The 24,494-nt window shown below is 45.3% G+C and overlaps 3 protein-coding genes across 3 annotated transcripts; 1 reads left to right on the forward strand and 2 right to left on the reverse strand.

Moving 5' to 3' along the window:
- Window positions 1–1,824: 1,824 nt before the first annotated feature.
- LOC142077917 (histone H2A-like) lies at window positions 1,825–2,238 on the reverse strand. Its single transcript, XM_075140308.1, has one exon. It carries the CDS (start codon window positions 2,236–2,238, stop codon window positions 1,825–1,827), a length of 414 nt encoding a protein of 137 aa, XP_074996409.1.
- Window positions 2,239–6,271: 4,033 nt separating this feature from the next.
- LOC142077960 (histone H2A-like) lies at window positions 6,272–6,691 on the reverse strand. The gene has a single exon (XM_075140437.1). The coding sequence runs from the start codon at window positions 6,689–6,691 to the stop codon at window positions 6,272–6,274; it is 420 nt and encodes a 139-aa protein (XP_074996538.1).
- Window positions 6,692–11,428: 4,737 nt separating this feature from the next.
- On the forward strand, window positions 11,429–18,571 carry PDCL3 (phosducin like 3). The gene is made up of 6 exons (XM_075135835.1): window positions 11,429–11,546; window positions 12,980–13,109; window positions 13,788–13,878; window positions 14,544–14,687; window positions 15,554–15,762; window positions 18,160–18,571. Exons 1-6 carry the CDS (start codon window positions 11,541–11,543, stop codon window positions 18,300–18,302), a joined length of 723 nt encoding a protein of 240 aa, XP_074991936.1. The 5' UTR covers window positions 11,429–11,540; the 3' UTR covers window positions 18,303–18,571.
- The last annotated feature ends 5,923 nt before the right edge of the window (window positions 18,572–24,494 follow it).

Raw genomic sequence — 24,494 nt, forward strand, 5'->3', positions numbered from 1 at the left:
CACAGCATGAAATGTGACCGTCAGCCTGACGGGGAAACAGGGGACTGTTTTTCTTCAAATGCAGCACATACGGTCAGTGTTGATTGAAACTGCCGTAGAAAAACATGCAGCAGCCCCCTGAGGAGCTGCTCTTGCTGTCCAAGACAGCAGCTTGGAGGGTTTGGTTCATGGTGCAGGTCACCACTTCAACACCGTTTCACCCTCTACATCTCTAGCTAAAAGTTGCCATGTTTACACAGATAGCAATGGCTGATCTTATGGCTGCCCTCAAAACAACATTTGTCTACTATCCACACTATAAATCACTTATCTCCGGTGCCCATAGCAGCCAGTTATATTGAGACTGACCCGATACCAACACTCTCCTCTCTTTGTCTTCTCATAGCATGGCCTCTAGTAGGTGTTTGCAGCTTACACACATGCTAGAGGTTTCACATACAGAAAGTCCTCTGGCTGCAGTCCCACAATACCTCATTCCTGGCTTCTTGCTCTTTGTTTAAATGCCCTAGCCTGCCTACACAAAGAGGTGAACTCTGCAGCCCATTCTTCAAAAGGTCCCAATTCTCACAAGACCAGAAAACCAGGGAGATATCTGAGTTACACTGGAGAAAGCAGCAGCATAATATGGATAACTATGGGGCAGATATGGGAAACAGAGGTTCCCAAACTTTGGGCTGGTAGGGTCAAGTCTTGAGGCAGTTCTCTAAATAGCCTTTTTACCTGGCTGGATTAATATATCTGAAGCTGGTGGACGCTAGGGCCTTCCTGTTATGAATAGAGTAATTCAAACACCTAATAGTGCAGTTATAAGACTCTTAAATTTCAGTGGCATCCTGCTGGTGAAGCTGTTAAACAAAATCTTCTGCAGCACAGCAAACAGATCAATACTAGTGTGTGTCCACCGTAATGTTGCAATCCAGAGTGCAAACCTAATAGTGCTTAGGTAGTCTTTCAAGCTGCATAGGTGGAAGACAAGGGTTTTGGAAGGTCCTGGAAAAGGCCACTTCCTGGATTGCCTTTTAAAGCACAGGTTTCCTTGATCTGGATCCTAATGGAATAAGCCTCAAAGCAGCTAAGGAGATTCTCAGTACCAGAGAGGTAGAAAATATATTTGGATTTATTCTTAAGAAGAGTTTCTAGAAGATCTTTTAGGCTCAAGCACTGACAAGGTTTATATACTGCCTGTAGAAGACTCCTCGGATTGCACTCCATCAGTGCGGAAACTCAGAGGACAATTCCAACACCGTCTTTGGACCAAGGTGTGTGCAGTGACACTTTGAAGTTACAGCACAGCCCTACCTCCATATCCAAATGTTAGAGAAGATAATTCATCAGCATTACCATCATTATAAGGCAGTCCAATTTAAGTTTCTCAGGTGCATCTACTTACCCTGAATAGTTAACTGTGCCCATGATGAGGTCTGAAGTGGTCAGATGAAGCAGACTTCTATACATACTAAACAAGGAGATTCCAGCCATACACATGGAGACACAAGCTTTAAAGACCATAGAGCAGGTTTCCTTGGGTAACTGCACTGCCAAAGAAAATCATCTGCTTGGTGCAACAGATATTTTATAGAAGGGACTAAGATGGACACAAATCCTTTGCACACTTATTTATTCATAGAAGTAGTCTGTTGACTTTTTGCTTTTGAAAGACATAGCTAGGGAAACCTAACTAGCAACCCCATCTTCAGCTTTTCAGACATGTGCACAGGTACACACACATAAATTTAGACCAAAAATGCTAACCAGCATGAAAAACTCTGAGCTGTGGAGAAAGCCAGCGTTAACACCACCATAAAGTCAGGAGCCTGATGGCAGCTAGAACTCCTGTGACTGCACATATTTATGGGGCGGTTTAAACGAGATGGTCTTCTTAGGAAGAAGTTCAGGAAGAACGTTAGGTAACACCCCTCCTTGAGCAATGGTCACACAGGAGAAGAGCTTGTTCAGCTCATCATCGTTTCTCACGGCCAGCTGGATGTGCCTGGGCAGGATCCTGGCTTTCTTGTTTTCCCGTGCAGCGTTCCCCGCCAGCTCCAGGATCTCCGCGCTCAGGTACTCCAGCACGGCAGCCAGGTAGATGGCAGCGCCAGGACCGATCCTGTCAGCGTAGTTCCCTCTTTTAAGGAGCCTGTGGACACGACCCACGGGGAACTGCAGACCAGCCTTGGCTGATTTGGTTTTCTTTGGCACAGGGAGGAGCCTTGTGGTTTTCTTCCCACGTTCAGACATTCTATCCATCTGGTATAAAAAAGGAAAGAATTAAAAACCCCAAACAAACAGACACAGAAACTGAGCATTTAAGTCCTTTCTTCCTCCTCGTTTCACTGCCTTTCTAATTCCTTTACAAGTCAGTTTTCCCCTCTCAGAAAGTTCGTTAGTTGTTCATACTTTTGTCTGAAGGAGCAGATGGGTCAGGCTGCTGCTCTAGGAGAGTCTGACAAGTTTCCAGCCAAGAGGCATCTACAAGCGCAGCCAGAGCAGCAGGTCAGCCATCTGCTAGATTTCCAAAACTTTTCAAGAGAGTAGGGTAGAACTTAGGAGCAAGGTCTTCTGACCCAGTATCAAAGGAGGACTGCTGTTAAGGAGAAAGGTTAAGCAAACTAGGCTTCAGGATACTTACAAGTGTTCAGAAACCCTGCAGGGAAGCTTCATTGAACTTACCCCTGGTAAGAACCTAAGTAGTTTCTGCAATGATGACCTTGTGAGAGCCAGAGCTAGAAACTCATATCTTTGTCTGAAATAAGAACAACAAAAAAGAACTTCATCTACTGGAAACCACTTCAAATGGATCTTGTCTTCCAGAGGTGAGGGGACCTATTGCTGCAAGATAACAGGCCACAATCAAGACTTATGGGAAGAAGAGAAGCTTTGTTTTACATCAGACACTGAAATTGCTCTGCTCAGCACACTGTGCATCAGGCTACTACAAATGCACAAGTACCATCTTCTTGTATGGTATTACATCCATTCTAACAAGCCCCATCACTTATTACTGACATCAAGTCTCTGGTACTGAATAGTACCAATTACTCTTCAATGTATAACACAAAGCAACTGGAAAACAAACACAGGAAAATTCTGCTCTTGTATATAGAGTTGTTTTCAAGTTTTAATCATTAGTTGGTTTTAAATAATGAGAAGCTCTATACAGATGTGGGGAGGAACTAAATCGGATATCAAATTGAAGTGCTTAAAAATACAATAAGAAGTTCTTTTAGGAGATTTTTGTGGGCCTTAGAAAGATAAGCTTTTAAAAATAGCCTACACAAGTAAATAAATTTAAAAAATTAAAAGTCCCCTTAAGCAGCCTTATACCAAACACAGAACTTACAAAACTATTATTTCACTCAGGATTTTATCTAACACAAAGAAAGCATGCTGTCATTTCTTAAGAACTTTCATCTGAAGAAGTTATTGACTTAACCTCTTTTCCAACAATACCACTACCCAAATCCCCCAAACCACAATTTCTGGCAAGAGCTGCCCCCTTGTAAACTCCACAGTGGTAGCCATATCATTACCAGCTCTTGCATCGTTTAATGCCACCTGGGTGAACAATGATTCAGCCACTCAAAATAGGAAACAATCAAGGTCCCAAAACAAGAGCAACTCAGTATAGTCCCTGAGAGCATGAGAATTTGTCACTACTCCTCATAGAGTTGCTTAGCACCTTGTTAGCTGATCTCCCCTGGAAAAAAGCCTAACATTTACTGCCTCAGAGAACTGCAGTGTCTCTGATTGGCAGTTAATTTATTAGAGCTGGAAGGGGGCACACCTCACCTTGCTGCAGTCATCAAGAATTAAACGCAGCAACCTGTACCACTGTTCTTTGTGCTGCCAGCAGTGGCCAAGCTGCTTTGTGACCGTGCTGCAGAGCCTGGGAAAGCTCAGGACCTCTGACATTGGGTTCTCTCTCTTCTAGGACTTGTCCCCATCTGTCACACAATCCAGTTTTTTCCAAAGTCATGCATAGCCGTGTTGCAAGGCGTAATATATCCTTTCTAGGGTCAAGGGTGTGGTGACAGCTGAATAATTCTTTTCTTCAGTACACAAGTGCTGGAAAGTTGAGCCCTGGCCCAACAGAAATTTTTACTGAGCATCTGGGTTAGGAGACATCTACCCCAGAGGACTGAGTTTTCAGATCACTATGCCATCTGGTTAATTTACAAATGGGTTGAACTATTGGCTAGAAGAAAGCAAACAGGATTGTTCTTGATCAAAGAAATACTTAAAAAATTGACATTTGAATTGGACCAGTACTTCAACACAAATTCTGTCTTTGGGTGTAAGTAGAGGTAGGGCCACACAGCTCACTCAGTGCCTTTTACCATACAGAAAATGGCAGGTGAAGGCATTTATAGAAGGTACTTGAGCACTGGCCATGCCTTGCAGGGTCTGTTTGGTGTTGTGCAGAGCAGGCTCACAGGAGCAGCTTGCATCCAGGAGCGGCACAATGACTGACACACAGTTCTCCAGGTTAGCAAAGGGTGCTGTGAGCACTTCCATGCTTAAAACTGCACAAAATTAGTGCCTTGCTTGAGTGTTCTACCATTACCGCAAACCTTTAGATTTTTGCTTGGTCCAAAGAAATAATCATTCCCTGCTTCCCTTGCCATGGTTAAATGAAAGAAATAATTTGAGTTTCATGTGTTCATTTCTCATGTGCCTCCTTTAAAGCTTTTTTTTTTTTCATTTACAGATGTAAGCACTCAGCACAAGGCTAGTTACATATACCACATCTTTACTACATGTACAAAGCTTAAGACCTACTCTCAGACTTTTTCACTTCTCATTGCTACAGCATCTTCCACTTGAGGATTAACTAACCCCTGACCCTAACCTAACTTAATGTTAGGTTAATTGCAGGCCAGCCAAGATCTCATCAAATTGCTCTTGAAAACCAGGCAGCATACAATGACTGTTCCAGCTGCCCACCACCCTGAAATCAAGAATCCGCTCAGTCAGTGTGCTGGTTTTGGCTGGAATAGAGTTAATTTTTTCCACAGTAGCTAGTACGGGGCTATATTCTGGATTTGTGCTGAAAACAGTGTTGATAATTCAGGAATGTTTTAGTTACCACTGAGTAGTGCTTACACAGAGCCAAGGCCTTTTCTGCCTCTCACTCCACCCCACCAGCGAGTGGGCTGGGGGTGCACAAGAGGCTGGGAGGGGACACAGCCGGGACAGCTGACCCCAACTGACCAAAGGGGTATCCCACACCATATGACCTCATGCTCAGCATATAAAGCTGGGGGAAGAAGAAGGAGAGGGGGATGTTCGGAACGATGCCATTTGTCTTCCCAAGTAACCATTACGCGTGACGGAGCCCTGCTTTCCTGGAGATGGCTGAACACCTGCCTGTCAAACTCAACAGGACAGGCAGATCTTTTTCAAATAAAAAATTCATGCTCCAGCTACAGTTTAGGAAGCTGGTCCTAACCAGCAATTCTGTGTGAGATACTGCCTCAGGGGCAGACTGATCCTAATGCAGCTGCAGCAGATCCCTGGTTTCCAGTTCAACAGCAAGCCTCAGCACCCACTATGAACAGAGAATCCCTGGGCACTGTTCTGGGGGAAGACTTTCAATGACTTGGTCAGCAAAGGCCTGGGGGCTTGTTTGGATATGGAGACTTTTGTTTTTCTGCACTGATAGACAAGTGCACTGATAGACAAGTCACAAGACAGTCACTTCTACCAACAGCACAAATATTGCACCAGATTTTAAATAAACTACCTATGGTTGTTATGATAAGATGGGGGGGTAGAGGTTTAGCGTCATGTTAGAGCAGTCTAAAAAGAGGTAGTTGTTCACTACAGATTTATGAGCAATAAGACTTTAAAGCACGGGGTTACTGACTTCTATAGCAGAGTCAAACAACCTCTGGGGCACTGAACTAATTGCACTATGGATCTGTGATGGAGGAAAAGTTCACATGAACCTGAATGGCAGTGTGTGTCTTGACACCTCTGTCTGCTCCACAACAGTTACCTGTAACATGTTTTCAAAAGTAAACTTTTTAAAAAGTTATTTGGGTGGTACACTAGACTTTTTTTGACATTTTCTGTGTTCTTCCATCCCTGGAAGGGGAGCTGAGAAAAGAAAGGAGGAGAACAGTGTTGCATTCTAGAAACTTTATTACAAGCTTTAAAAATGCATTAAAATTAGCAGAAAAATACTTGTCAAAGAAGCAAACACATAGAAACTAGTGCTATTGAGTCCCAGCATCCATAAGTGCACAGTCCAGACTGGGAAAAGCAAGTTTCACTGGCTACCACCTTGTCCCTGAAAAGGAGCAGCATCTCCAACAGTTTTCTTGGGAAGGAGCTGGGAAAGGATATTTGGCATAACCCCTCCTTGAGCGATGGTCACGCAGGAGAAGAGCTTGTTCAGCTCATCATCGTTTCTCACGGCCAGCTGGATGTGCCTGGGCAGGATCCTGGCTTTCTTGTTTTCCCGTGCAGCGTTCCCCGCCAGCTCCAGGATCTCCGCGCTCAGGTACTCCAGCACGGCAGCCAGGTAGATGGCAGCGCCAGGACCGATCCTGTCAGCGTAGTTCCCTCTTTTAAGGAGCCTGTGGACACGACCCACGGGGAACTGCAGACCAGCCTTGGCTGATTTGGTTTTCTTTGGTGTAGCTGCAGGTTTGCCAGCCACTGCCTGCTTCTTTCCACGTCCAGACATTCTGATGGGTGAGGAGACACAAAGGGTTGGAGATCTTCAAATTATCCGGGTGCTTGGGCTACAGCTAACTGATAGAAAGAGGAGACAACAGCAAGGTGAGTTACACTTTCTGCTCTTCCACATCAAGAGGAAAGCTTGTTCTTTTCTTGAGGAAAGAGAGCGCCATACACCACAGTTCGTTAATGGCAAAGCTAAGATTTTAACTACTACTACCCTTTTACAGCCTACCTTTTAGGCAAGAGACCTTGTTGTAAAACCAGAGTTGTCTGACAACCTGTCAGGAAAGGTTTATTGAAATAGATATGAAGAACTCAAAGGAAAAGAGGCTTTTCCCTGCTACTTGGAATGTATTTGGGATTGAGGCACAGTGGGTCTTCTTCAATAAGGTTTTCTTAAACACCATAACCGTTACCTCAAAGCTAACTTGAGGCCAAGCCTGCCTGTTCTTCCAAGAGAAATCTGTATTCTAACTTCTTCCATTATCAAGTTAGATCTTTCTTTCATTTTAAATCTAACAATTGAAAAATTCCCACAGCATCTTGTACCCAAAATACTCTAAGAGGTTTTCATACAGAGTTCTAAATTAATTCCCCAAGGGATATTCTGTAGCTGCCGTGAGAGTACTAGAGGTGTCCTGCACGACAAAAAGGAAGAATTGGCTTTGACAGTACAATGCACACTGAAGAATAGAAATTACTGCCTATTTACTCAAGATTAAGGAAATTCAGTCCAGTTAGAGTACTCTTACAATTGGAGTGGCAAAAATACTCATTTAAATAACATTTCTAATCTATGAGTAAATAGGACAGTTAGCTTCCAGCACAGCTGTTTGCAATATACAAGAACATCCATCATAGATTAACATGTGGGGTTTTTATAGAGAGATTTAAATATTTATGAAAAAATCAGAATAAGATTTGGGAGGGAGAAACAAAAAAAAAACCCAGCCCATAATAAAATCCAAGCAAACCAAGCCATAACTCCTTAACCCTATTATCAGGCAATAATTTTCATATTCTGATTACTCATTACTGACATACTCTGTTACAAATGCAGCTAACTTACAAAAGAACATAAAGTCCACAATAACCCCAAATCTTTCACTATGTACTATAAATGAAAAATATATCCCATTACCTTCAAAAATTCTTATTTTGGCCTATTCTGTACTTTGCTGCAGCCTGTACTCAAAGGCAAACAAGCTACATAACACCATTCCCCCTACCCCTGGGGCAGAAGCTTTTTATTAGCAACTTTTTCTCCTCATCAGTATGTCACCTGGACAATTAATGAGTCATTCTCACATGTGGTTCATCTTCCTTCTAACCCCTGATTTGGGGAAGAAGGAAGAAATACGTTATAGATGCTCAGAAGCAAATTCTCCGTGGGGGAAGAAGCCAGGCTGTCTCCAAGGGCTGAGCCACAGCTATATTTCAGTCTCACCATGACGCTGCCAGCTCTCACCCACTCTGGCTGGAGTATTTCTGTCTGTACACCATGTGTAAAAATAGTCCTCTCTTTCCTGCTGAAGCTTGATAAAAAAAGTACATAGGGGAAATGTGCTTTATAAATACGATGTATTTTTAGTTGGGTGGGAGGGGGGAAACTGTGTATTGCTTTACGTGTGTCCTAGGCAGAGAGAGTTATTCTTCGTTCACATTGTGTCTGAGCCCCACCAAGTGATGCGATTGGGCTGCTCCTAAGATTTGGGCTTCTGCCCCCTCTTCTGGTAACTCTCTGCCTCGGATGGGGCTCAGGGTTTACTGTGGGAACAGAGGGGTTCTGGTCCAAGGGTTCTTGGCTAGTTCCTCTCAGTTCACCTGGGCAAAAATCTCACCTAATGCAAATGAATATTTTTGAGCATCTTTTAAAAAATGAGTGCACACACTCTCTGCTCATGCTCTTTCTGTGTTTGTTTTCTGGTGTTCAAAATAGGTTCTAACCAGCAACATGCAAGAGCCGTGGGTGTGAATGGTATTTCAGCCACAGAAGACGACCATTAAATCAGCAGGTCCTCCTGAATGCCCAGGCTCTGGCAAGACATTTGTGCAGCAAAACTGGCACCGACAGCTAAGCCTTCAGTTCGGCATGCCAGGTACTAACAGCGGGTCAGAGACAAAAGACTTTGGAGCACTTACAGAAGACTCCAAAACTGTGATCCTGAAAACTTTAGCTCACATGCTGCCCTGCTGGAAAGCTCTGTAGCCCTTTACTTTCTGATTTAAAGTTCTCAAATCATCTATATTTGTGGCTCCATCTATCACTCAGACAGCCACTTTTCCCGCAAGGATGAGCATTTAGTCCAAGCTGGGTGAGGCTGAGTCTTCCTCCGCCTCAGGGCCCTGGGAGACAGGTATGGAGCACCGTCCATGTGTCCAAATACTCACCATAAGGACTGATGTCCCCTCAAAGCACAGCTATCCATTTCTTTTAATTCAGAGGCAGAAAAGGTGGCTATACCTTCCCTTCGGTAAATTAGACTTAGCACAGGGGAAGGAGACATGGGTGTTAATGGGATGTCCATGATGTTATAACGTGTTCTGAATTTCCATTTCAGGCCCTTGGCGGAGCGGAGATACAGTCGTTTCCCCACATGCCCAGAACAAACACACTCTCAAGGCCTGCTGGCAGATTGTGTGGGGATGTTTTTCTGGGGACTCAGAGCTGGGCTCCCCCTTTCTGGGTAAGCATGCCGACCATGGGGCTAGAGCATAAAAGAAGGGGGAGGTGGGAGCGGGCATTTTCCACCTTCTCCTCTGCTGTGTGTCTTTGAGAAGAAAGCGCAAGGCCTGCTCAATTCTTTGAAAGGGCAGAGGTGCCCATTTTTAGGGAATGGGGTGTTGATCCCAAGTGGATTGGGGTTGCCATACTCAACCCGCTCCTCAGTGTTTGGTGAGTGGTGCTTTAAGACAGACTCAAATATAAAATAAAAGATAAAAAAAAATTTTAAAAAAAAATTCTTGTAATGCTAATTGGCTGTGGCCCAATCCTAACAATATTTGAAGTACTGATAATTATCAGTCTGATACAAATAGATAATATAGGTTTGAATTTTTTTTTTTTGACAGAACAGGGAAATTAAAATGAGGAGAGAAGCCAGTGGAAATAAAGCAGGATATGAAATACAAACAGACAAAAAGAGACTCAATGAAGAAGAAAGGGAAGATTTACAGAGAAAAACTAAGGCAGAGGAGAGCCCCAAAACTCACCAACTGTATATGGATGCTGCTAGGGAAGTGTTCCCTATGGCTGACAATTTATTTGGGGTGTCTCTATGACGGTGCCCGGTTTGGTTTATACATTCAAGTTTACAGTAGCTCCAGGACGCTGGCTGGCGGGCGTGAGGAGCTGAGGCCATGCCCAGCTCAGCACCCTGGGACCCCACATGTCATGGCCACGCTGCTTCCCCTGCACGCCCTACAGAGCCTCGGTGACCAACAGGACAAGCCACCCGGGGCTGGGCAGGAAGAGAGGGGCTCACAGCTCTGCCGCCACATCGCAAGGGTGCCCGTGAACTCATTTTAGCAGGGCTGACCCACAGAAAATGCGCTTTCTCCTCCTGCCTGATTGCTTCACAGGTGAGAAGGGAGTGCTGGAAGGTGCTAGGAAGTAGCTCCCTGTTTTTTTTTTTTAACTTCTGAAACAAGAGTTTCAGAATATGTTGTATGTTTTTCAATCTGGTATCAAATTCCTTGTTTTGCTCTCCACTGTGTAACTCTTTTCCAGGGTGTGTTTAGCAGGTTACTTTTAGAGGATATGATTCTGTATCCCTCACTGTGCTGCTGAAACCATGATAGAAGGGGCAAGGCAAGAGCAGAGCTGCACTGCAAACCTGGCTGAGCGCCGATGGTGAGGATATAGCGTGGGGATGAGGAAAGGTTTCTTCGGTTGTGCCAGCTACGAGGCTGTGCCACCAGAAGTCGGGCAGGAACTCCTCTGCCCTCCATGACTTACATCCTGCATCGTTTCCAAGCTGATGGTGGCTGAGGGGTATGAGGAAGAGGGTAGGGGCATCTCTCCAGATGAATGTCCTTGGGTTAAAGCCCTGCTGAGATCGGCTTTGGGCAGGGCTGCAGCACACCCACAGCCCCGCTGGGGTCGTGCAGACTCTTGACTTACGTGAACAACCTTTCTGTGAAACCCCTCCAGAAGCACCTGTGGGGTGGCAGCAGGGACGGCCGCTTGCAGGCCCGGGGAGGAGTCGGCACCCACCACAGCTGCTTGCAGGAGGGACTGGTGCGCCTCAGCCCCGGGCTGCTCCGTGAGGCACCCACACCTTTCTGCCTGCAGAAAGGGGACGGGGAGCAGCGAAGCCCCTGGCAGGGGGAGGCCAAACAGTTTCTAAACCACGCTGCTCTTCGTGGTGTGCATCCCGGGGCTCGCTGCCCGGCAAATGAAGCGGGATCCCCGTTACGAGCAGGGGCCCGACCCGTGCAGATGCAGCGGGGGGACCCGGACCTTTTACAAACCGGCACCGTGGCCGTTATGGGAAACGCTGTCAGCAAGGGAGAAGAAGATGGAAGAAAAAGCCCCACAGCAAGAGCCGAAACCCGTGAACCCATTCAGCCGCAGCGCCCCGGCCCCGCTGCTTCCAAAGAGGACGCTTCCCCCGCGGCTCCCCGGGGCCGGCCCGCCCGCAGCTCCGCCGCGGCAGCTCCCACACACCCGCGCCGCGCTGCCGGGACCGGCCTTATTAGGCGGTACGGGAAGAGGCAGCCGTGCTGCGCCCGCCCCGCCGGGGAGCGCCGCCTCCTCCGGCCGCGCCGCGCACGCCGGGACCGGCCCTGCCCAGCCACGCTGCCGCCGCTGCTGACCGGGCCCGGGCCCCGGCCCCAGCCCCGCCGGCAGGATGCAGGTGAGCAGCCGGGACGCCCCGCGCACCCGGCCCGTGTGCGGCCAGTGCTGCGGGGGGAGCCCGCCCGGGCGGCGAGCCGGGGCCGGGCGCCGTGCCTGGCCGCAGCCGCCGGGGCGGCCTCGGGTCCCGCCGGCAGCCGTGGGCCGCCCTCACTGGCGGAGCGCCCCGGGGCAGCCGGGGGGGCGAGAGAGCCCGGTTTCATCCCCCTTTCTGGGGTGGAGGTGTCCGTCATGTGGCAGTCTTGTTACGATGCTGCGTGGCTTGGTTTTGTGGTGGTTTGTTGTTTTTTTTTGGTGTGTTTTTTTTTTTTTTAAGTACGATATGTATTTCGCTGCTGTAGTAAGCAGATGGGCGGGTGGGTGTTTTAGGCACTTCATCAGTGTGTTGATAAACGACTGTAGATGCTGTGAAATGTCGAGGGAAAAATGACCACATTCAGAGACAAAAAAAAAAAAAGTAATCTGGTGTGCTATTTGCTGTGCTACTGTGTTTTCTTTCGTTATTTTCCTTTTTCTTTTTTTCTTCTTTTTTCCCTGGTAGTCCAGAAGTACTGTGTTTTGCTCTAGAGAAGAGATACGGTCTTCAACAGACCTGGTGTAAGCTATATTGATACAAGCCGTAGCAAAGCAGTAGGTGGTGTGTTCAGTTTTCAAAGTGAACTTAGGTCAAGACATCAAGGAACCAAAATCAGCCTGTGAGTGCTTATCACTGAATTTTCATCTACTTTAAAAAAAAAGAAAATTGCTATCTAACTTAGAAAAACTTCTACTAAGCTTCTCAACACTACATGGGTGCCCATTGGCCTTCTTTTGCAGGATTATTGCGACTATTTCACAGTAAAGTCTCTTTTTAATTTTCAGGAACAGTCTAGGCGTAGACTGAGATCTGATTCCCTAGCAATGGGCTTGTCTGGCAGGGACTGTGCTTGCTTCTCTCTGTGTAGTGTAGTCACACTGATGTGAATCTGCCGAGGAGACTTCCCATATATCCAGAGTTAGGTCTGCAAGGCTGGCGCCTCTATGTCTTCTCACCAGCGCTTCCTGATGCAATGACTGCTAATTTGGTGGCCTGTTGTTCTGCTGAGGCTCTATATGTGAGTGCTGTGGCCAGCGTGCTTCCCTGTCACCCAGCTGATTTCCTCACCTTCCCTTTCACCTTGCAAGAGCTGCAATGGTGGTTACAATGCTTCAAAATTTTGTACCCTACCAAGACCTCCTATATGTGTTGTGAGTGGGATGGAATAAAAAAAAGTTGCTCTTCAAGGTACTGGTCTGGGGCTGCAAAGAAGCCTCAGCATCAGGAGGATGCCCACTGTGACTTTTTGGTGCCATCCAGACAGTTACCGGTTTAGCAATGTGCTGTGTCTCTTGAAAAGCTTGCCTGTGGTAAACTTCACCTTGAATGCACATCATCCATTTCTTGTTCTGTTCTAGGATCCAAATAAAGACACAGAGTGGAATGACATCCTGCGCAAGAAAGGTATCCTTCCTCCAAAGGAAAACCAGGAGGAACGGGAGCGTGCAAAGGAAGAAGAGCAGCTTGCCATCCTTCAGAAGTCTCTTGGTGAGCGACCAGCCAACTTGAGCATCAGCAGCAGGTCTTGAAATGGCTCCTGGGGGAAGCTTGTACAAAGAAATGGCCAGCAGTAACGTTTATATGCCTGTAAAGCAATGTGTCCTTTTCCAAGTCTGTAAGGGACACCGAAGCTTCTTCTTGTATAGGGTGATCATCTGTTAACAGTATCAAACAAATACTTGAATGATTCTTCCAGCACAGGAAAGCTTTGTTCTTGATGACAGCTCTGTATTTTTATAGAAGTAAATGTTTGAAAACTGAAATAAGAACAGTACAAAGGGAGTCTGCCATGTGAATGTGCAAGTAAAAGTATCTCATGACATTACCTGTTGTATGCTTCCTCTGCTGTTCAGGCATCCCTGCCGTGTTGTCTGTGTGTGTTAGGTACGTCTTTGCTGCAGCCACCGAACTTGAAAGCTAGTGCAGATACTCGTGTGTTAGTCTAAGCAGCCTTCAGCTCAGTCTCCTTTACATTAAGTCTTTCCATCTATATGTCTAAAGTGCGTAATATTTTCCAAAAGTCCAGTAACAATAATACTTCAAAAAAGCCCTATTTCCCATAGTTAATCTGTCCTTAAAGTAAATAAATTCTGTTGGACTGATAAAAGCTGATGAGTTTTATCCTGGAACGAGGTTTTTACTGGTTTGATGTTTCTTCCATTCTAGTGAAAACTTATGAGGACATGACTCTGGAAGAGCTAGAAGAGAACGAAGATGAATTTAATGAGGAAGATGAGAAAGCTATTGAAATGTACAGGTCAGAGCAGCATGCAGAATTTGGCTTTAATGAAAATTGGAGTTTTCTTTTATATGCTGTTAGATATTGTTGAAGAGAGGAAGGGTGTTGTTAGGCCTGCTGATGGAAAAAGCGGGTTGTGTTTCTGGTCTCTTGTAGAGCCTCTAAGTGTCTTTAATAAGGTAACTGGGTTTAAATTCAGTGTCTTTTGTCTACAATCTGGTTTTGCAGAGATAATGTGCACCTGCTGAGTGCATGGCTGGGGATTCTGAGACCTTTGAAAATCACCTCCAAGATTTCTCAATTTTTGCATGAATGAGATTAAGGTGCTGCAGATTTACATAATTACAATGCTGGTTTTCCATTATCTCTTTATCTCTACCATCTCTCATGGTTTTTGCCATTTAGTTTGGTAGCGTAGTATCTGCAGAAGAAATGTCTGCTGAAGGCAGAAATGAGAGAAAAAAAAAAAATCATGAAACATAGTTGTACTTGCATGGTGGTGGTTTTAACTTGTGATGCAAATATAAGAGCATCTATTGACTATGTCAACTTGCTTTTGTTGCTCTGGGGTTTGAAGAAGTTTGTAATGTGCCTCTGAAGTCTAGATTTCAACCAGCCCCTTTAAGTGTTCTGTCAAAAATGCATCTGTTCTCAAGATCTCTTTCCTGTCCCTTCCTGTTCAGGCAGCAAAGGTTAGCAGAAATGAAAGCAGCTCAAATGAAGAATAAATTTGGGGAAGTTTTGGAGATTTCAGGAAAAGATTACGTTCAAGAGGTTACAAAAGCTGGAAAAGGTATATGGGTAGTCCTGCACCTCTACAAACAAGGGTAAGAATTTGCTTTTAACCTTTAAACTTTTCACTGTCAATAGCTGAAAATACTCTAGACAAATGTGTGATTATTGTTGAAATGAAGGAACTGATTCTGGAGTTCTAAAAAATAAAAAAAAAGAATTAGTCATTTCAGCAGTCTTGAGTCAACAGTAATGAACTTAGCTCTAAAATGGTGTTACCATGAAGTGGCTTTTTCACACATCTATACAGCACACAGCATGACTTGTACCATACAGCTACCATAGAGGTAGCTGCTGCCACTGAAATATCCAAGCTTTGGAAATAATTCTGGATAAAGTGCGAGGGGCTGTGCATTAGAAGGATCCCTCTGTGTCTTTAGCCTGATTTCTAGAGGCATAAAAATGGGGTGAATAAGGTTTCCAGTCCTGTCAGCATAATGGAAAATCTTGTCAAAAAGGTCTGATAAGTTGCTAGAATTTTTTGGAATGGGTTAGAAATACTTGATTTTGTTCATCGTCTCTAATTGCCTCCCAGGTGTTCATCGTCATTTGCATACTTTCTTCCAGGAGCTGCTTTTCTTTCTATTTTGCCCTTGCTCATGCAATTTCTAAATATCGTATCTTCATAAACCAATTTCTCTGTATAATAGAGGGGAAGGTAGTATTGCTAATATCTTAAAACGAAAAACCCACCACCCACCAAAACCTCCAGTGATGCTGATTTCCTTTGAAGGCTGGAATACTGGACAATAAAAATATTTAGAAGTTGCTTCTGGTACATTTGTCTTCCCATAAATGGCTACTCATCGAGCTGATACTTTTGACCTTTCTTCTGGAGCAGATTACTGTCTAATTTGTCTTTTATTTTTTCCTTATGTGTGTCTGTTGCTGTTCTTCACAGAATTCCACTCTGTGCCTTAATAAATCAACATATGAGTGGGCTTGCAAGAAAGTTCAGAGACGTGAAATTCATCAAAGCTATCTCTACCACCTGCATTCCCAACTACCCCGATAAGAACCTGCCTACGATATTCGTCTACCTGGAAGGAGACATCAAAGCTCAGTTCATTGGGCCTTTGGTGTTCGGTGGCATGAACCTGACACGGGAAGGTGAGTGTCTGCATCTCTGGTCTTCCAAAGGAAAGGCAGAACTGCTTTGCTGGGAATGGGAGAAGTGAGGCTTAGGAGGAGAAAGGAGGTACTAAAAATCATATTAGATTTTTTTTTTTTTTTGCACCCTTATGGCTCAACAACATGTGATTAGGGCTATCTTGTAAAAGCAGTGAGTGGCTGAGTAGGCCAACATATAGATATTTATCTTATGTGTTTGCAAGTATTCACACCCTGTGTCTGGTGAAACAAATTTTCCTGAATATATTAACGGGTAGATAGCACCTACGCATGTTCTTTGGGGCTTTGGTACCTGAATGACTGACCTTGCCCCCAGTTACTTGATAATCTGTGCGCTTGATAACTGGTGCTTGCCTATTGCATTGTAGGGCTTCTTATTTCATTTTCAAGCCGATGGCATATATTTGTCTGTTGTACCGTCCTGACCTGCAGGCTCCACTCCTCATGAACCTTTAAAGAGAGCCTGTCCCTTTGTCCAAATGGGGCTGCTAGCCTGAAATTGGGCTGCTCCTTTTCCTCTTGTCGTCTCCCAGAGATGGCAGCACGTTAAGCTCCTGCCTCAGTGGTTCAGGGGGCACAGGGCTCCACGGGGAGAGGCTGTTACCTTTCTTGGAGGTCGCGGTTTTCCCTAGACCTATTTCTCCTTGCCCGTCCCAGCAGCCTGGAGGCAGGCTGGGTCGTGCAGCCACATCAGCATGACATGCTTCAGGAGATGAGGGCGGTGATGCAGGTCTCGCAGAGCACTGTGGCTCCTCAGTAAAAGCTCTTCGGAGGTGGTTGGTCGGGAATGGTATCCTACAGCAGTGCTTGAAGACCGAGGTCAGCAGTAAAAAAGGCTCTTCTTGGACAGCAAATGTGACTCGGTTGTAACCTAGTGGATTTTACTTCAGTTAAAAGGATACTCCTCAGCTTTCTGAGTAGGCATATTGGTCGGGCTGCCTTCAAGCTTTGTCAAGGTTGGACTTTAAGGGCATCTTTATCTGTGAAGTGAACCACAGTTAAGCAGCATTTCCAGGTCCCTGCTGAATGATGTCACTGCCTATACTAGGATAGGATGTAAAGAGGTTTTTTTACTAAACCCCTGAAGTTTACAGGATATCTTGAGTGTGTGCTGTAGAAAATGCTCCCCTGCCTTGAACTGCCAGAAGGGGAAAAGCTCACCAATGAGATAGTTAGCTGTTCTCAAATCAGCTAACTCTAACTACGGCGGTTGCCTAATTATGCGCTGAAGTGGGCAGTGGTAGCAGAACCTACAGTTAGCTTTCTCCCATTTTTAGCACATAAATAATTGGTTTTGGAAGGGTCCAAAGATGACTGAGCCAGCTTAATTCGGTCATCACAGAAAGCTGGGCACTGAAATTCTGCATTTTCTTTTATTTCTTCCTTCCTACTCCCCTAAGCCCAGGTGACTTCCACTGGAGATTAAAGAAAGTGTGAGGGTGTAGTCATTACTCTGTAATGTCTGAAGGAAATTAGATTTAACGATAGGGTTGCCAGCAGGACTAGGAGAAAGGTTTTAATGGAATGTGTTGTATTGACTTTCTACTGCTTCTGGGAAGCAACCCAATTTGGGCCTATATAGTAATAGGCCTACTACTGATGGGGGAGTCTCTCTTACTGTCTTGCTAAGGAACTAACAATCAGTGCATGGTGTAGTGGGAAAGGGGTGAATTGCGTTCACAGAGTACATACCTGAAAAACTCAGACCTGTAAATGGAATTGCTACAATTTTTCTGCCCCTCAGCAAATCTATTCCCTGCCTCTTCTGATTGTGATGAACTGGGTGTATGATGGAAACAGCTGTAATATACGAGCAGTATTCCTTCACCAGTGATAGATGTGCAAACCTGTCTTCTGCCCTTACGTGGTTAGAAGGAGGTGGGATTCACTTTCACCGGGAGAGTTGCCTCTAAAGCTGCTGCTCAGTGTCCGTCGCCTCTTTTGCACTCCTGGCTGTAAAGGGAGCAGGGAGGCACTGGGGGTGCCAGCGGTGGGCTGCAGAGCAGCACCCTGAGCTCTGCGCCCTGGGCCGAAACCTGTGCCGGCACAAGTGACCGTGAAGGGAGGGCTCGGCTGGAGCGGGTGCAGGAGGCAGGGCAGGGGCTGGGACCTGGGGGTGGAAGAGGAGGGGGAGGAATAGAGCAGGGCCCTGGTTGTGGTGGTGGTGATAAGAGAAGTCAGGTGGGGAAGCAAGGGTGGGAAGGGCAGCGGGGAATTGTGGTGATCCGAGGTTCTTGTTTACCTCTGAAGGTAAACGAGGAAGTGCAAGGTGCTGTGTACTGAAATAAGTAAACTAGTATATGTCAGAAGGAGTCAGAGCTGGAGAAAGCCCAGTTTGCTCCCCCACATTCATGGCTGTCGCTTTCCTCTGCACAGAATTGGAGTGGAAGATTTCAGAGTCGGGCGCCATCAAGACAGACCTCGAGGAGAACCCCAGGAAGCAGATCCAGGACCAGCTCATGTCCTCAATCAGGGCGTGTGTCCCAGCCAGGGGGGAGAGTGACTCAGAGGATGACTAACTCCTGCATCGGCATCAAGATTGATACAGTGCACTTGCAGCCCGTGTTCCCACCTACAGTACTGGAGATGCTCATCAAGATCTCGCTGAGCCCCAGAAGGGTAGTATTTCAAGACAGCCATTTGTCTAGAAACTTCTAGAAACTAAAAAAGTTTATTTTTAAAAAAAAACTATTGCAGCTTCACTTAAGATCCTGAAAGACATTTCATATTATGAAGCCTGAGTAAATCTTACTCAAAGTTTTAAAATATAGACATCCGTAGAAACAGAGGTCTCTTGTTATTATTTTCTTAGTAAATTGCTGACTTTTTAAAAAAAATCTGAAGTATGAAGTGGCTTTAAGTGCACTAGTTTTGACAAGCTTAAGCTCTGTAAATCAAATCTAAATAGCTGGTTTTAAACAATTAGTTATAGCACTTAGTTGGGCCTTCTCTTAGCCCATTGTGCATAGCTGTCCGACAGCCTGGACTGCATGGAGAACTGGGGAAGGTGACCCATGACGTGGGTGCCGCTGGAGGTGGCATGTGGTCCTTTGCAGAGATGTGCTGGCAAGGGGGCCAGCACGAGGCCATGAGCTGGGACCCCAGACATCTTGAAGAGAGGCCTTGGTGATGGCCAGCATCTCCTGGGACCTGCTGAGTCCAGAAGCCCATTTTCATTTAGCAGCAATATTTTGCCTTTCACAGGGGCTGAGCTTCCTGCACCATCTTATCTGCCGATTGGGAAAGAAAATTCGAGATGGAGGTGCTTGAGTGTGAAACTGCTGACTTCTGCCACAAAATCAGAAGTCTGATGCGTTACTACAGTAGTGCCATTGCCAAATGGGAGGGAAAATAATGTTTGAAGATCTGACTTCTTTCTGTATTAAAGCCTTCCATCTTCTAGGTTCAGTAATAATAATTGAGGCCTTAGAAGAGAATGAACTGAAATACCACCTTAATTAGAGATCTGCTGACACTTAGAGGTGCTTGCTTATTTTGGGTTGGATTTAATGTCCACCTACACTTTCAATTTGTCTACACTTGAGCTAGCAAGCTCCAGGAGCTTTTGCTAACAAGGCTGCCCCAAGGACAGTTTGTTATAATCTGATCGATTCTGTGGGTGGATGGTACAGAATGCAACGCTTTAAGCAGCAATTTTTTTTCAGTTTTGTATTGGTTCATAGTGACTTGTAAGCATGTTTCCTGCACTCTGTCTCCCCAGTCAGATCGGTGTATAGTTCAAACAACAAGTAACTGTTCCTTAAACTTAAAACTGAAGTTGTAAGATCCTGATGGAGAGCTTCCTCTTTGATATCCTAAATCTCCTTTCTTTTCTCTTCTGTGTTTTTTGGCAAAACAGCTAAAATGTTAACATTGTGCAAGTGAGCGAAATGCAGCAGAATACAAGCTGAATATTATTATTGTATGTAGCACCACACTTCTCTTGACACTGGACTATCCAAAATGCTATCAGACCTGATGCTTTTCTGTACTTACCTACAACTTCTTACAATCTAGGAAGAGGACAACTCTTTCTCCCCAGAGAAGCCTGCACTGCATATTTTGCTTATCTTTTGCTTGTCCTCGTTTAACTGTGCTTTGGAGTGACCTCTGAGCACATGGCCTGGGTTCCTTTTGGAGGAAACTATCTAGAGGAGCAGCCCCCAAAGGGAAGTTGGTCCAAAGAGCTAGGCTAAAGCTAACCTGAAATAAGGCCCTCTGAAATGCCTGTAGAGCGGATGTCACATCCTCAGCCTCTCCCTCTAGATCTGCCGCTGTTGAGCTGTCTGCATTGCTGATGCAGACACAGCTGCCATACTCTTCTCAACTTGCTTTTTATTTAAAGTTTATCAAACCTTCTAGGAAGGGGAGGTGGACTCTGCAATCCATCTTGTATGGTTGCTGTGACAACTTCAGTTTGAAATCTAATTTAAAAAGTAGGCAACACTTTGGATACTTTTTTACTTCTATTATTCCCCTTTCTATTGTCTCCCACTTCAGTGCCTCCATGGAGGCAGAGTAGCGATAATGTTGCAGCTGCCCTTTCGCTGTCTTCTAGACCATTGACGATTCATGGACCACAGCAGGAAGGACGCTCAAAGCAGGATGACCACTGCATTTGCATGGGGTTGCTGAGGGCTCTGTCCTGTGGGATCTTGGAAACATGTAGGGATGAAGACTCCTCAAATTGTCCCAGTGCTTGACTGGTTCCAGGGCAGCTGTCTGTTCTTTGCATCCTGCACAACCCAGCACAGAGCAGCAAGACCTTGAGCCAGAATAACTGCAGACAGAGGAGTCTGTTGTCCAGAGCTTGATCCAAAGCTTGCTGTTCAATCAGAACTCGTGTTTCAAAGACAGACAGACAGACATCCCTGGGATACTAACCATAGACCTGCTAGAGCTAATCAACAGAGAAGGCTGAAGGACAGAGTGCATCTTGTGACCAGACCATACCAGGTTGCAAGGACCTTAGCCAGTGGCTCCCAGCTTAGAGTATGTGGCTTGAACCCCCTTCTAGAAGGGGGATGCTCAAGCCCTCTACTCCAGAAACTGCAAGTCTTCCTCAAAAGCTTCCTGCTTGCTCCTATCCGCACTGGCACAGTGATTCTTGTTCCCTAATCTGCAAAGTAAGCCATCTTAGGTGGGATGGTGTCCCCTCACCAGAAGGGCTCGTGCCTGGTGAATGAAGCACTGCCTTGGTGCAGGTTTGAGCCCCTTAAGCAGAAGTGAGAATTGAATTGCATTGCTGATGCCCTTGGCATGTGGTATGGTTAAACCCCTGGATAAATAAAAGCGGGAGGTGGGACTTTGGGCTGTTTCCATCACAGTCTTCTCTTCCAGCAGGGTTTTAAAAGAAAACCACAGCTGCCTTCCCCTTTTGTACAGAGTCTAACAGGTTTTGTGGGCTCTGGAACCACCAAGAGGACTGAGCTTCTGAAAAGGACCAGGGCTGTGTGTGGGCATCTGGTTGCCCCAAGCAGCTCAGCTGTGGTGAGCTGGATATCTTGTGCCTGTGAATGACTTGGCACCCCTGGGTAATAGTTGTGTCTATCTTCTACAAGGAGTGAACCGGGCCTGCCCAGGAGGTGGTAGAGGAGGGGGAGATTGCCTCTTCTTCTGGCCTGCAGGACTACAGCAGGGGGTGCCTTGCCATTTAATGGGTGTCATTGAGCAGTGTATAACGATTCAGGAGAAAGGGAGACAAAGTTTGACTTTTACTATCTTTTGTCCTGAGCTGCTTAATGTGTTGATGCATTGGGGGATGCCGTTTGAGGATGCCGTGCTGAAAGCGGCAGATGCGAGAATAATCGCAAACCAGAAGAGGCCGAATGTTCTGCCCAGCTGCTGAGACCCACGTGGAGCATCATTTCAAACTGTCTCTGAACTTCTTGGTATTTGGCTAAGTGTGAAAACAGCTTCTTGTAATCTTATTCTCTTTCTTGCCAATTGTATTGCCCTTCTCAAGGCCTTTTGTAGAAATTAGGTCTCTGTAGGAAATGGAAAATGAGATCTGTTTAACCTTTTGGCAGAGCAGAAGCTATGGAAGCATACAGTTAAGGGAATGAGCTTTAGCTTAAAAGGAAGCCAGCTGCTAAATAGCAAACTAAAACAGCCAATTAATATACATAGAAGAATCAGGCAATATAATGGGAGAAAATAATCGGAGAGCCTGGACTCTCATTTGCAAAGATTTGGGGCACGGTTGCTAAATGCACTATCAGTATTTTTGCAGCCCGTCAGTAGTTAGTGTCAGATCAATGCTCGCTTCTCACCCCTGCGAGAAGGGTCTTTCTGTCACCTATCATGGGAGAAGGCAGAGGCAGCGATCCTGTAAACAGTGCTGAGGCTTGGACGAGTTGCTGTTCTGCGTACTGCTGTGAAAGCATCCCTGACTCATCCCACCCTGCAGCAGTGCCAGCAGGTGGGGGGAAAAAGAAAGTAATCCTGGGCCATAGACAGGGGCAGATGATTTGCCATTAGTGGACAGTCACTCTGGAGTTTTTTTGTGGGAAATGAAAGTGAATCACTAGTAATAAAAAGTGTTTTCTTCACGGTACAGGTCTGAAGTCTGCTGCTTACCCAGGTTATGTGAGCAGTCACATGAGGTTCATAGCAGGCTGCCCTGATCCAAATAAGTCACCACTCCGAGTTTCCTTTACCCAGACCCGCTTCCCCTCGCAATCTGCACTCACCAAACCCTGCCAAACCTGGAGGGTAATGCTTTACATCCACTTCACATGCAGAGAGAGCACCAGGTGTTGTACAAGCAGGGCAAGGCCATGGAGAGGCAAGTTAAGCTGCCAGTTCTCCAGGTACTTAAACCTACCATGGTTGGGAGCCTGCATGTGGGCAGAAGTGTCTGCAGGACTGTGATTGTAGGAGGTGAGATGAAGGAGTGTCCTTTGAATACCAGTGCTGTGCCATACCTGGTTTGGTCAGATCCCCCTTTCCCAGGACTCGGTTCAGCCTCGCCTGCCCCCTCTTTGGGTCTGGCCCACCACCTCCCTTCCCAAATACACTCAGGTGGCTATTTGGTTGGCCTTACTGCTGGGAGTAGTTTAACTTAGATGAGAAGATTCACAACAATAAAGCTGGGTGCATGCTTCCAACACTGCTGGATCGGAGTACAGAATAAACACCTGACATTAAGGCCATAAGTTAGCATGACATCTGGATACAAATATTTGTCTTTCATAGAGTTCACGAAGAAAATAGCTCTGATCTACAGCGATTCCCATGGAAGTTAAGGTGTATTTTTTTATTCCTGTATTATAAACTCAAGTTCACAATAATTTGTCTTTATTCTCTGGAAATCTAGAGAAGTTTCCAATTTCACAGGCTGTGTAACAATGGGAAATGAGACTTCTAGTACAAACCTCAGTAACTTAGTTTGGACTAGCTCTTGTTTTGTGAAGGGGGTAAAAAAGGCACCATTGTATGAACCTTTTGCTACGTATTTGTTGGGATCGGATCAGGTCTAAAGAAACTTTGCTTTCATTGAGATCAAAGGGGAATGCTTTTCCTTCTCCATTCTTTTAAATCACTACATTGCTAAAACTAATCTATTCTCTGTCAATTGTTTGGAAGGCAGTTGAACTCATTTCTCATTACAGCCCATTATAAATCACTCCTCATTTCAGTCTCATTTAGCTAATTCAGTCATCAAAGGATTGCAGGAGGCATAAAGTATTTTATTGATGCATTTAGTTCTTCACAGAATTATAAAAAGTATTGAACTTCTTAGGTCTATCTATTTGCATATGGCTCTTGTGATGCAGGGAGAGGTTTCATTTCCTCCCTTGGAAGACAGAACCATTAAAAAGAAAATCCAAGCAGTGAGAGACTCTCTCTGGGCTTGTGTGGCAGATTGATGAATGATCTGACTTGTTTTCATATAACATGTTAAAACTTTCATCTCTTGACACGATGCCAAATTTTTCAGGACTTCACCAGATTAATTTTAATTTACAGATCTGACTGAAGGAATTGAGGTCTGATAAAAAATGGCAGGAAAAATATAAAGTAATTCTGAGGTTGTTTCTATTTAACACTTCAAATGTTAAATATCAAGGAATTATATAATCTAAGACAGAACAGTCCATGTAACAGACGTTAATGGACAGTTAATGAGATGAATGTAATTATGCATATTTGTAAGCCTCTGGTTCAATGTATCTACTGTAAGAAGTCATATTTCTTCCAGTATATTGAACAGCTTAAACAGAGATGCTTCTCGTGGAGGCAAAAGTTACAGTGTTTGCTAGCAAGAGCAAGTCTTGATTTTCCAGACAGCTGTTGCCTACCCCCAAAGTGGCAGTGACTCCTGCTATGGCGTGTGTCATCCTGATCCCATTCCCCTAAATATCCGTGGGAATACTTTCATTTACAAGAAGGGCAGCAGAGCCAGCTACTGAACTTTTCTTCTTGCCTGATTGAGTTTATTCTTCTGTGAAATAGTACAGACTGTCTGGGGGTGTTGGGAAACTTCATTAATTATCTGCCCATATGCAGATTATTTCTGTTATGTAAAGCTGAAAGTAGGGATGTCCTGGATCCTTCAAGTTGACTGTCATTTTCTATGGTTTAGTTGTTCCTGGCCTCAGGTTATTAGAGGAGCGTTTGTGAGGGCCACTTCCATGGCAGGAGAAGACCAGCAATAGACACTTGCAAAGATTGATCTCTGCCACAGCATCAAGGCATCGACTATTTTC

Source organism: Calonectris borealis, chromosome 1 (assembly GCF_964195595.1).
Source record: "Calonectris borealis chromosome 1, bCalBor7.hap1.2, whole genome shotgun sequence".
NCBI classification, from domain to species: domain Eukaryota; kingdom Metazoa; phylum Chordata; class Aves; order Procellariiformes; family Procellariidae; genus Calonectris; species Calonectris borealis.